This window comes from Tupaia chinensis, unplaced genomic scaffold (assembly GCF_000334495.1).
Source record: "Tupaia chinensis unplaced genomic scaffold, TupChi_1.0 Scaffold000085_1, whole genome shotgun sequence".
Classification (NCBI taxonomy): Eukaryota; Metazoa; Chordata; class Mammalia; order Scandentia; family Tupaiidae; genus Tupaia; species Tupaia belangeri.
Window position 1 is genome coordinate 6,546,563 of NW_006159547.1, and position 13,248 is coordinate 6,559,810.

Below are 13,248 nucleotides of genomic sequence, written 5' to 3' on the forward strand. Positions count from 1 at the left end.
CACGTGCACCTGAGTCGAAGAGAGAGAGAGAGAGAGAGAGAGAGAGAGAGAGAGAGAGAGAGAGAGAGAGAGAAAGAGAGAGAGAGAGAGAGACTGTGAGTGAGTCTGGTCAAATTAAAATAAATGAATGAATAAATAAAATTAAATAAATAATTATAAAAAGAGTGGATATTGAATACTCTCACAACAAAAAATGATGAGTATGTGAGCTGATATGTTCATTAGCTGATTCAACCATCTCCAATGTGTGCATATATTAAAACATATTGTACACCATAAATACAGTTTTTGTCAACCATACCTATATTTTTATTTTTTTATTATTTTAGATTTTTACCCAGTGTGTGTGCTTACTGAAGAGAGTGAGAGAGAGAAAGTGAGAAATTAGCCCCAGCAAGGATGGTTACCTGCAATCTTTTCTGTTCCCCTCTCCTCTTAGGATTTTGGGTACACATGCACATACTCCTGGTGTGATTTTCAAGCTGCCAGTCTGGGACTTGAACTGTGTGGCTGACCATGGGGGAGCCTAGCACTTTAACCACCATGCCACCTACTGGCCCAAACCATACCTAATTTTTTTTTTTTTTGGAGAGAGTTTTCACTGTAGGGCGCGTGCGCTCGCCCGACAGACAGAGACAGAAAGCGAGAAATCACCCCCCAGGGGGGATGGTCACGCCGCAATCCCTTCTCCTCCATTCTCCTCTCGGGATCTTGGGCACGCACGCACACGCGCCCGGCGTGAGTTTTAAGCCACCGGGTCCGGGACACGAACCGCGGTCGACTACGTGGGAGTCCAGCGACATAGCCATTACGCTAACTGCTGGTTCCCGACCATACCTAATTTTTTAAAAAGTTAAACAAAAAAAATTTTTTTTTGTTATTTCAGCAAGTTACCAATCAATATATATGGAAGTACTGATGTAAATTTCAGAAAAAAAATGAGAAGTTTAGCTTTGTGGTTGTGTCTGAAAGCACAACAGGAATTTACAGATCATTATGGTATGGGAAACCAGAAGACATTCCATGGAGAAGTTTTTCTTCAAATACTATATCTTTTTTTTTTTTTTTTAATAGCCCTTCTGACCTACTCTTCTTTCTGCTTGGGGTTCTTCTTGCTTGGGGTTGTTCTTTCATTCTAATCTTCCTTATAAGCTTCCATTTATTGTTCAATACTAGTAAGGTATTATTTGCTTCAGTTAGGTCATAACCCACCAGCCAAAATCCACCTACCAAAATTAATTCTGACATTTTGTTATCTGAGAAAATCCATTGTTTATCTGTTTGGTTTCCACACAAAACTACAAGAGCTGTGAGAATAAGGATCCTGTCCTTGGTCTTTATAGTTTTCTGAACTAGAATAGGACCTTATATATAGTGGACAAAGTGACCTTGGGTAAAACTATTTTTTAATCTTTATTTATTTATTTTGTAATAGAGGTAGGGGTTACTCAAGACAGAGTCTCATTATGACACAATCCACTTGAGCTTCCCAGCTAGTTAGGATCACAGATACCCACAGGCACACCCAATTTGTTTAAATTAACCCAGGATCTGATCTCTGGGCCTTCCATATGGCTCCACTATTGTGCAGTGGCCCCCCAGTGCTTATGAGTTAGAATTATTAATGGGCATCATAAGAAGATTTGAATGAACAAGGAGAACTCTCACTGAAAATTAACAATTTCAAAGAGATTTTTGTTTCATATGTGATTAAATTGTTTTTGGTTTTATTTATTCGTAGGTCAGAATAGTAGTATCTCTATCACATTTGTGAAACTGAAGCTACATTAAGAGGCTTGGCAAAGATGTTTAGAAAAGGCATTATGCCTTCTTTCTCTTTCTGTTTGTCAGAATGTTAACAGTCAACGTTTAACAGATGGCAGGTCTGTCTGCCTTTCCTTACGGCACCGAATCCTCATGTATAAATACTCAGGCATGATAAGGGTGTAGGATAATATTTCAGAGTCAGAGATAACTTTTAAACATTGTTTAGCTTTCCAACTTAAATAGTTAAAATTCTTTACTACACAAACATTAAATGTGAATCTGCAAGCGTAGTGGAATAGAAAATATTAATTACTTGAGAAATTATTTTATATGCCTAGTCAACTATGGTGCACTGAAAGGTTATTTTGTAAAATGAAATGCAATAAGGAAATTAGTCTGCATTATAGATCCTACTATTTTTGTACTTATTACTTTAAGCAAACTAAATGAAATGAGAGAGCCAAGTTCTGAGTCAGGTACTCCAGGGAACCTACGCTGCATTCATCACCCAGACTTATTTTATTTTATTCTTCAGAGGGAGGAATAGGGAAGGAAAGAGAAAGAATAAGGAAAAAAAAAATCCCTGCAAGTCCTACAATTTCTTTGAGTCTCAGGGCTTTCACTTGAACAAAATACAATTTTGTATTGGGTGTTAACAGTTCTTTACAATTCTGGAATGGAACAAGGAAGGATAGACTATGTAGGGATGTGGGATGGACACTGTGGAATGGCTCGTATACTTTTGTCCCTCCTCTCCTAGTTACTATGGGAATAACTTCACAAAGTTAAGGGAAATTGACTTGAGTAACCAAAGTAGTTCATTGATTAGGACATTAGAGAAAGCTTAGATAAAGCCTGCTTTAAAGCCATTTAGCCATAGTGTAGCATCAATGTCCTCAAGGCTGTGGTACAATCAAAATCTCTTACAGGAGACCTAGTTCAACTGGATTCCATATGTAATTTTGACAGTGTCATACCCAGTGTCCAGTAAGGATTGTCAATGTCTGATGACTTAATATATTTTGATAGATGCTCGAGGTGGAATTACACTGTTTGGCTCCTAAACACTAACATTGTTTGGGCTGTAAGTCTTAATTTGTAAGGTTATATATTTCTCTTGCATTGTGGTTTGCTGAAGGTACAGAAAAAATCGGACTTGAATGAAGAGTGACTTCAATACCTTTTTTCTCTCAAATTTTGTTTGGTTTGTTTTCCCATTTCAGGATGGAATTTTACTATTTTAGGACTTGAAATTGAAATATTGAACCAAAAATATTTTGGAACATTTTTCTTTTTTGAGAATTATCTTATTTAACTTTATTTATTTTTTCATTATTTATTTATTTTAATTTGACCAGAGAGGGAGAGGGGGGTGGGGGTGGAGAGAGAGAGAGAGAAAGCGAGAAACCAAGCTGCTAGGTCTGAGACTCTAACCACAGTCGGCCGTGTGGGAGTCTAGCCCTTAACCACCACACCATCTACTGGCCCCAGGACATTTTTCTTTATCCCAGAAAGAATGATGAGAATTCCTCACCCCTTCCATTCCACAAGTGTCCTAAATAACACACATTCAAGTTTTGGGTGTATAAATAATGTTTCGTTAAATGAGTAATGTTTGGGCGTGTGAGTAATGTTTAGTTAAGAACTGGGTTTGAATCTTGACTTTGACACTTATCAGCTTAGGGAAATGTTAAATTTCTGATCTGCTTTCTCTGTTAAATGGGGATAATGGTGAATTTCTCACAAAATTGGATGAAGATGAGCTAAAATCTTATATGTCCACAGCTTGACACATTGTAAATTATCAGTAACAGGAAGCTAGGACTAGTGTATTATTTTAGCCTGGTAGATTTAAAACTTTCAGATTTCTTTGTACAGGGGGTCTTCAAAAAGTTCATGGGAAAATATGTTTTATGAAAAGACCATGCCTAAATTTCAAAACAGTTTTTGCAAAAAAAATGCTTGTACTTTAATTCTATTCAAAAAAATTTTTTGAGAGATTTTTGCTATAGGGTGCATGTACTCGTCAGACAGAGACAGACAGAAGTCAAGAAATCACCTACCCAGGGGATGGCCATGCTGAAGTACCTTCTCCTCCATTCTTGTCTCGGGAGCAGCATGAGTTTTAAGCTGGAACTCGAATCGCAGTCAACTACATGGGAATTCAGCGTTGTAGCTGTTACACCATCTGCTGGTTCCCTTTCATTCTATTTTTAAAGACATTTTGAAGTTCCCCCATACATTAAGAAAATTATTATCATATTTAAATATTTGAAGAGTATGAATAAATGAAGTGAGCAAGAGGCACTAAGACAAATGTTACCTTTTCTTTCTAGTTCTCCATCAGGCATGATAGAAGGCACTCCACAACTTCATGCAAATGCATGGAGAGTTTCTTCCACTTGTTTTGCGCCTGTTCATGTCCCAGTGGTGGACCCCTGTAACATTAATCAACAAAACAGTAAGTCTTCCTTTCTGTAGGTTAACTTAGGGGAAAGTTTTAAGTATTATTATAATTTTGTAAAATTAGATTAAATTCTGATTTTCTTCATTATGATCAAATCAATGCCTTTCCTTATAAATTTTCTGTTTAATATTATGCAGTAATATAGGTCATTTTAAAAACAGAAAATGACATTTTATTTACTACTTTGTGTTCATAAATTTACTTATTCTAGGTATTTAGAAGTACTTTTTCCCCCAAATGTAGACTAGCGTTTTTGAGTTTTCAGTCTTTAAGGGCTAAAGAAATGTCTCTGGAAGTACTCTCGTAATGCTGTTATAGTCCTGGGTTCAACTTTAATTCCATAATATGAGATCTCACATGGCTTTACTGTTTATTACCAGCTCATTATGAGTTCCTCCTCAGGGCTCAGATTATGGCTTTATAAGCAGGAAGCCAGTGATCCAAGGAGGCGTCCTGCCATTGAGGGCCAACAATCTGAGATGACCATGCTCCAGAGTTGTACTTTGCAATGATAGTGCAACTCACATGCCAAGAATTTTTGGCTGCATTTAGTTTTTTAAACCAAAGCCACAGCAAATTGTGGTAAAGGCTAGTCTAGGTCTTAACAGAAGACATAGCTTTTGTTTTTAATTTTTTTATAAGGTTACTTTTGAAAACAATATGTATTGTTAATATTATAACTTTAACATCCTTGAATTATTTTTGGCTAGTTTATTATTTTTATGCAGTTTTTTTTTAACCTATGAAGTATTTTACTAATATTGTTTGAGCATCCATGAGAAGCCAGTTCAATTTCTGTGTTTTGTAATGAGTATATGGAAAGGATTCTGCTGCTTGTCATATGATCTTTATTATTAACATATAGTTTTGGTATACTGAAAAGAACACAAGACTATCTTGCTCTTAATATTTCTTATTTCCCACATTACTTCTGGAATCTAAGAATATTGCCCTATTTTCTCTTGTAAGTTATTTATACACTTAAGATCATTTCAATTATATTTTTGCATTTTCTAGTGAGCTTTTGAACTTAACTGTTTTGGTCATTTTTCTTTTTCACCTTTCATAAGAAGTTTACACTAGAGGTTTTTTTGTTTTGTTTTGTTTTTTGGGGGTAGGGTCTTTACAACTTATTTTAATCTCATTCCTATTTAATGACATTTTCCTCCGCTCTGTCCCCAACTTTTTACTAATTTACTTATTTCATTAGTTTTGTTCAATTTGTTTCTAACCATCTTGCTTTTCTCCTGGATATTGCAGCTACTTTTTTCTTGATTTTATAATAACACGTAATAACCGAAGTATTTCAGTTGATGAATTTAGTTTCCATCTAGTTGCTTCTTTAGCTATCTTCACAAGGATCTTCTTGAATTCCCTTTTACTTAATGTCAATGGGAATATATTTTGACCTGAAGATCCTTAGGGTATACAGCACAGTAAAGGTCTGATTGGCGTATTACTTTGCTCTGAGAATTAACGTATATATGCCAACAGTGCACTGCTATAGTGGAAGTCGTCTGCTTTCATTTGCATACATGTGCCCAGTGCAAAAATATAGTACTTGGATAATTACCACATACCTCCTTACAGATAATAAATATATTTAAAATACTCAAGAGAGTAATTTTGGTATAATTCCTTGGAAGTAAATTCTAACAATATATTTTGTCTCTCAAAGACAATTACAATGCAAAATTGATTTTCTCTCTGAGGAAACCAATGCAACCGAGGTCTATGATAATAATGAGCTACAGACCTGACCTTTTTTAAGAAAGACTAGATCTAGGTTGTTATGACATAATTGTTTTGTTAATTCTATCCAGGATTATATATGATCAGTCATTCCCAATGGAAATATCCATAAATATCCATAAATATCCATAAATATCCATCAGATATAATTATATCATTTTTCCAAAATGATATAATTATATCTGATGGCCCTTAGCATATATTCTAATCCCTAATCCCTAATTTCTATTTACTATTCATTTATTTATGCATTCATAGAATCATTTATCAAACATTATTGAGTTCTTATCTGCCATACATTGTACATTGTGCAGACATTGAATCTGATGACTCTTTGGCAGAGCTCACATTACCATCCACCTCAGACCCTCCATTGGAGTGAGATAATGCCTGATGTTTCCTAGATAATTGTGTGCTCCAGAGTATAACATCTGCAGTCTAGAACCACTTGTATTCTGTGTAGATGTCTGAAGATACACATTTCAGTATTCCCCAATATTTTATAGTTGGGTTCCTAAGATAATGCTGAGGCATTGAAGTGGTTCAGGCCACTGGTTCTATCAACCCTTTGGTTATTCATGTTATTCAGGTATAGTACACTTTTGGTTTTGACTTTTGCTATTAATATGGATTAAGTACTGCTACTAGTATTTCTAAAAACATAAATAAACAATAAGCTGAGAATGTTGGCTCAGTTACTTAAAGTAATATGCCATACAATGTGTTCTAAAAAGCAAGGTGCTGGGACTAGCAGATAGCATAGCGGTTACATCCCTGGATTCCCACGTGGCATGACTGTGGTTTGAGTCCCAGATCTGGTAGCTTGAAAATCACACAGAGTAAATGTATGTGTGTGCCTAAGATTCCAGGAGGAGAATGGAGGAGAAGGGATCACAACATGACCATCCTCCGTCTAGTTGGGGGATGATTTTTCAATTTCCTTCTCATGTTCTCTCATTCTGTCTCTGGCAAGTGCACATGCCCTATGACAAAAACATCTAAAAAAAAAAACTATTAAAAAAAACAAAGCAGGGTGCTTAGGTAGTTTACAACTTGGTATTTAGAGGTAAGATCGGGACTAGTAAGTGCGATGTTAATGGGCTCTTTGTCTGGCAGTTGGGTATGCAGCACACTGTGATGTCATCCACCAGGCGCTCTTCACTCCTTGCCACATCTACGTCAGCCCAGGGCTGTACTATCAGTTGTGCCGTCACGATGCTTGTAAGTGTGGAAGCGCCTGCCTCTGCAACGCTCTTGCTCACTATGCCTACCTCTGTGGCCAGCGCGGTGTTCCCATCGACTTTAGAGCTCAGATTTCATTCTGCGGTGAGTACAATAGCACAGATAGAGACCATCAGATAACACTTTCGAGGTCTTCATATTTCTGAATACTGCTTTTACTTTTTAAATAAAGGGCTAGTATTGCATATAGGTTACTTGAAATATTCTTAAAATGGACAAACATTCTTAAAATTGGAGATATATTGAATAAGACTAACTACTTAAGACTTTTTCCTTTGAGCAAAGCTAGAATATAACGATATGATTTGAAATATGCAACAGAAAAATTTTGAAAAATTAAAAAAAATTTAGAATGGAAACATCACATCTAAATATTGGAAAGTATGGAAAAGGATTATGTAATACATTGACACAGTTAATTTGTACTTAAGTAGGTTCATTGCACAACAAGCAATTACTCAGTATTTTCAAGCTTATTTATTTATACCATGAGAGAGAGAGAGAGAGACAGACAGACAGACAGCACCTCTAACAGGGTCTTCATGCCACAGCCTACTCCAGTCTCAGCTTCAGCTAGCCTGGATTATAGGCACATACACCTTCCTGGCATACTTACAGAGGTTCTGAGATGCAAACCCAAGATCATTCTTACATGGGTCCAGTTGCATTACCACTGTGCCACCACATGGCCCTACAACAAGCAATTATTATCTCAAGTTCTTTGGGCTCTAATCCTCATGGTTATGATATCTGCTGTTCTCATTCATAGTAGGTTGTTTCCTTGTATTTTCTATAATTTTTTTGTATCAGCTAATCTTTATCAGCCCTCTACCCTCCACCTGCTTTCCCATTATAATCTTTTGTGTTCTGAGTTTTGGAGTCATTACTTTCTCCACTTCTCCATTTCCTTAGTGGTTTCAAAAAGTTTTTACTAGTTATTCCACAGGTATCACTACTCAGTGTTAATATTTATTTATTTATGTTCTTTTAGGTTTTTGCTGTAGTGCTTGTGCACCCACCAGAGAGACAGAGACAAAAAAGCGAAAAATCACCCTGCAAGGTGGATGGCCATGCCAAAATCGCTTCTCTTCCACTCTCCTCTTAGAATTTTGGGCACATATGTATATGTGCCTAGGTGAGTTTCATGCCACTGGGTCTCAAAGACTTGAACCATGGTTGGTCATGTGGGAATCCAGTGATGTAAGCATTACATCCCCTGATCTCCAGTGTTAATATCCTTTTTTTTTTTTTCCCCCTTTTTCTTTTTGAGAAGTTTTCGCTATAGGGCGCGTGTGCTCGCCAGAAAGACAGAGAGAGACAAAGAGACAGAAAGCGAGAAGTCATCCCCCAGGGGAAATGGCCACACCACAATCCTTTCTCTGCTTTTGTCCTCTCGGGATCTTAGGCATGCATACACACACGCCCGGTGTGAGTTTAAGCCACTGGGTCCGAGACTCGAACTGCAGTCGACTACATGGGAATCCAGTGACATAGCCATTATGTTAACTGCTGGTCCCTCCAGTGTTAATATTCTTAATTGCTCAGCTTTGACTTTCTAAGAAAAAAAAAATCATGTAAATATAAAAATAATGTAAAGTTGGGACCAGCAGCTGGTGTAATGGCTATGTCACTCGTTGAACTTCCATGTAGTCGACCACTGTTCAAGTCCTAGACCCAGTGGCCTAAACTCACACCAGGTGTGTGTGCATGCGTGCCCAAGATCCTGAGAGGAGAATGGAGGAGAAGAGATTGCGACGTGGCCATCCCCCCACCAGGGGGAAGGGGGTATTTCTTGCTTTCTGTCTCTCTTTCTAGCATGTGCACGCGTGCTATAGCAAAAACAAAACAAAACAAACAAAAAATAAACCTCTCAAACAAGCAAAACAAAACAAAAAAACAAAAGCAAAAGTAATGTAAAGTCATATCTTAACCCGTGAAGGGTGTAAATCTAGATTTTTGGTATCTTGTGGGTAACTCTCTTATCACAGACCTTGTGATTAGAGAAGCTTTCCTGGCACCTTCCTGAACTCTGAACGATTTCTTCTAGTCTAGAAGTTGGTAAATAGCAGCCATTGAGATTTTTGTGTCTTTATAAATAAAATTATTGGAACACAGTCATGTCCAGTTGTTTATGTGTTATCTGAGGCTACTTTTGTGCAAGAAGGGCACACCTGATTAGTTATCTGCATGGCCTGCAAAGCTGAAAATATTTCCTTCTGGCCTGTTATAGAAAAAGTTTTGTGACGTATGTCTTAGTTTTTCATTTCAACTGAGGATGTTGCTCTTTGAGTGGCCAAGTTAAGGATCTCCCAATTCCGTTACTTGTAAAGGGCCAACATTCATTTTTTCTGTTTCCACATGGGCTAAGTCCAAGAACCAAGATTACTGAGAATGATCCTCTACTCTCCTATTCAAAGTTCCGGGTTTTATTTCCCATATCACTTCTGGTATCTGAGAATGTTGCTTCACTTTCTCTTGGAAGATATTTATACTCTCAAGATAATTTCACTTATATTTCAGCATTTTCTAGGTGTTTGTAAAGTGTATTTTTGCATTGTTTTAGTTTTCTTACTATAATTAGTTCGGTTGGATTTAAATATAAATCGAAAGGGTTTTTAATGAATTAAACACAATTAAGGCAAAAATAAAAACTACGATGAGGGATCAGTAAAGTCAAATTTTATTATTAGAAAACTGAGCGTTTACTTAGATTTAAAGAATGCTACAAGGAAGATCATGTCAGTGCAGCAATTTATAACATAGGAAGTTTATTTGGACATATAGAACATCTTTCATATTAAAAATTATGGTAAAGGCTATTAAAGATTTAATTGAATGTCACATTTTAAAATCCTTTGCAGCAGAAATTTTGTTATATTGTTAATACTTCCGCTGAGGCTTCAAACGTTTGATTGATTTTCTGCTTAGAATTCTGTAATGTCTTGCGTTTATTATTTTATTTCATAATTTGTGTCCACGATGACCAGTACGCAGGCAGGTAATGCTTCCGCGTCCTGTGAGGTCTTTCTCAAGTGGGGCTTCCTTGTCCTTAGCCGTGGTGTGCCAGAAGGGGATGTTGTACCAGCACTGTGCCTCGTTCTGCCGCCGCTCCTGCACGTCTCTCGCTTCCCCAGAGCAGTGTAACGATGACTGTGCCGAAGGCTGTAACTGTCCTGAAGGCAAATTTTACGAAGACACACTTAGCTTCTGTGTACCCATGTAAGTCACAGAAATGGGCCGACAGCGCCCAGTTCTTATCACTTCTTCTTAAGGGTTAAATGGACTTCCTTGCTTTCATATTTCTTATTGCTTTTACTATTTTTTAAAAACCCTGTATAAATAGATACAGAAATAGCTAGGGAATATGATGGTTAATCCAGAATTTTATTCTTAATTCTTTTTACCGTATAAGTTAGTCCTGTGGCAAATTTTAGCAGCAGGATTATAATGTCTCTGAGCACTCAGATTTCTGAATTCTCCCATGAGGGAACGACTTCTATTTTATACGCAGGCTAAATGATGTATCAGTCATCATTGTGTGGAGTGCATTCACTATTCTTGTGATTAAAACAACACAGCTCGTGAACTGTATTTTGGAAAACTAAAGGTAGAGCTTTACTGGACCTATATCTAAACAGTTTCTTTTTGTGTAAGAGGATTTCACAGAGTCTCATAAAATTATGCTGACTTTACTATGCCCCTTACAATGACAATTACAAAGCATACAATCTACTTAAATGGTAGTGGTTTCTGAGGAAAAAAAAAATCCTATTTTATTTACTTCCTCCCCTCCCCCCCCTCCCTTTTGTCCCCTTATAGATTTCACTGCCGGTGTCATTATAGGGGCAGCATTTATCAACCTGGAGAACTCATTCCAACACCTTCAGGCTTATGGTAGGTTTCAGTGATGGCGATCAAACTTGACAAACTACACATGTGCAATACAGTTTCTTAACCAGAACTAAGTTGAAATGTGAATTTTATCATTTAAAACATAAAGAAAGCCTTCGAATATGTCATAACCATATATATATATATATAAAACATACATATGGCTGTATCTATATAATACATGTATGTATTATATTTCAATGTGGAATGGGAAAATCTTACATCTGCAGAAAAGATTTATGAATTGTCATTGTCATTTCAACAGAAACCCTTTAAGAGTTTCGTTTTTAGAAATTAGGATGAGGTGGATTCAAATATTATATGTTACTGAGAGGTTTTAGTTTTGTGGTTTAGCTTCTGGCTCAAAAAGGTAATTCTAAAATAGAATTGAACAAGGTCACACACAGAAGTAGGCACACCTCTCCCCAGGACACCAATCCCGTAGGATAACATGTATTCACGGTGTAGCACTCATTCCGGTAGCAACCTGTCTGTTAAAAGTGCAGGCACATCCATTTAGCAGTCCACATTTATCTCTTTCCAACCCCTGACCTTCCTCTCTCAGCTGCTCCGCAGGTGCCCACAGCTATAATAGACAGCAGATAATAGTAATAATGATAATAACTAACCATTACTGCGCGCCTTCTATCATCCTGGCACCATTCTAAGTGTTTTATATTTATCACTAAAACACTCGTCACTATAGCCCTACGAGTCAGGTACTGCAGCTTTTTCCTGATTTACAGGTGAGAAAAATGAGGCGCAGGTTGCTAAGAAACTTCATAATAAAGCTGGGATTTAATCCCAGCCAGCTTGGCTCTGCAGTTCTTCCTCACTGCCTACCTTGCACTGCAGCTTATTTTGTATTCCAGGTAGAATGCTTTTATGCTTGATTTACCATATCATCGTCTCCATCTCTCTTTCTTCTACCCCGATCAGGCGACGGAGGCAACCAGCCCTCGAATCGTCTATAGTAGGTCCGTTCTTCCACCCACAGTTTCCCAAGTCAGCGATCTGGAAGTCACTTTTCACTTCTTCCTCCTGCTCAACTCATGTAGCTAATAAAGCCTCTGCTAGTTAGGATTTTCCTTTTTTTAAAGAATTATTTTCTTTATTTTAATTTGACTAGAGAGGGACAGCGTGAGAGAGAGGAAGTGAAAAAGCAAGCTGCCAGGTCCGGGACTTGAACTGTAATTGCCATGTGGGAGTCCAGCGCCCTTAACCACCATGCCACCTGCTGGCCCTTTCCTTTTTATATGTATTTGAAATCCTTTTCTTCTATTGCTACTGCCTTCACAGTATCTCTCACTTCTCTTCCTTAGACCTTCCACCTCTAGCATACCTTCCATTCTGCCAAGATGTCATTGCATCATTTGGATTTAATGTAATTAAATTTACTTATGTAAATTTAATAAAGGCAAAAGTAACCATCACTTCTCAGTGAGAAAAATATTTAGTTAATATACTGACTCGATTGCCATTTATTTCAAAAGGACTATGCCCCAGAATGAATATAATATGGAAGACCTGGATCTGTGATTTGAGATCTATCTCAGTTCCTGTATGCCTTTCATAGTATGTGTGAATCACACCTCTGAGTGTCATTCTCGTGTCAAACGGTGTTTTTGCGTATTTCTTATGAGATGTGGTTTTTATACATGAGTCAGCTCCTTCCTCTGGGCTCAATATATAACATACAATTTACTACAAGGTCAAAGGAGAAACCGTGTTGGAGTTACTGAAAGTGGTGTGTTGTTCCCTATCATACTCCCTCAAGGAACTGTCAAAGTTAATTTGCCTCTATGTGGTTTTTGCCTAAGCCCTGACTTGTGAACCTATATTGCAAGTGAGATGTGACTCCATTTTATCAATGCTGTTGTCATAATGATTTTTTCTAATATCCAAACTAACTGTACCACTTCTCTATTGAAGGTTTTTAGTGGTTCACCTCAGAGATAAAATCTTCATATGTTAATTGGAGCTGGACTCTGCCTCCTTTGCCATCTGCATGTCCTGTCACTTTGTTACACAGAAAATTACCCCTTCCTGGTTTATATCTTTCTATGGAGTTTTTTTTTTTTTTTTTTTTTTTTTGGGGGTTTTGTCTATAGGGGGTGTGGCGTTCCCAA

At 37.3% G+C, this 13,248-nt stretch overlaps 1 protein-coding gene across 1 annotated transcript in view; it reads left to right on the top strand.

Annotated features, from left to right (window-relative positions):
• OTOGL (otogelin like) overlaps window positions 1-13,248 on the top strand; it is a 155,511-nt gene that overhangs the window by 46,719 nt on the left and 95,544 nt on the right. Inside the window, exons 18-21 of the mRNA XM_027769725.1 lie at window positions 4,104-4,228; window positions 7,103-7,312; window positions 10,282-10,447; window positions 11,048-11,122. Coding sequence (XP_027625526.1) covers window positions 4,104-4,228; window positions 7,103-7,312; window positions 10,282-10,447; window positions 11,048-11,122 — 576 coding nt within the window. The remainder of the gene's footprint in view (window positions 1-4,103; window positions 4,229-7,102; window positions 7,313-10,281; window positions 10,448-11,047; window positions 11,123-13,248) is intronic.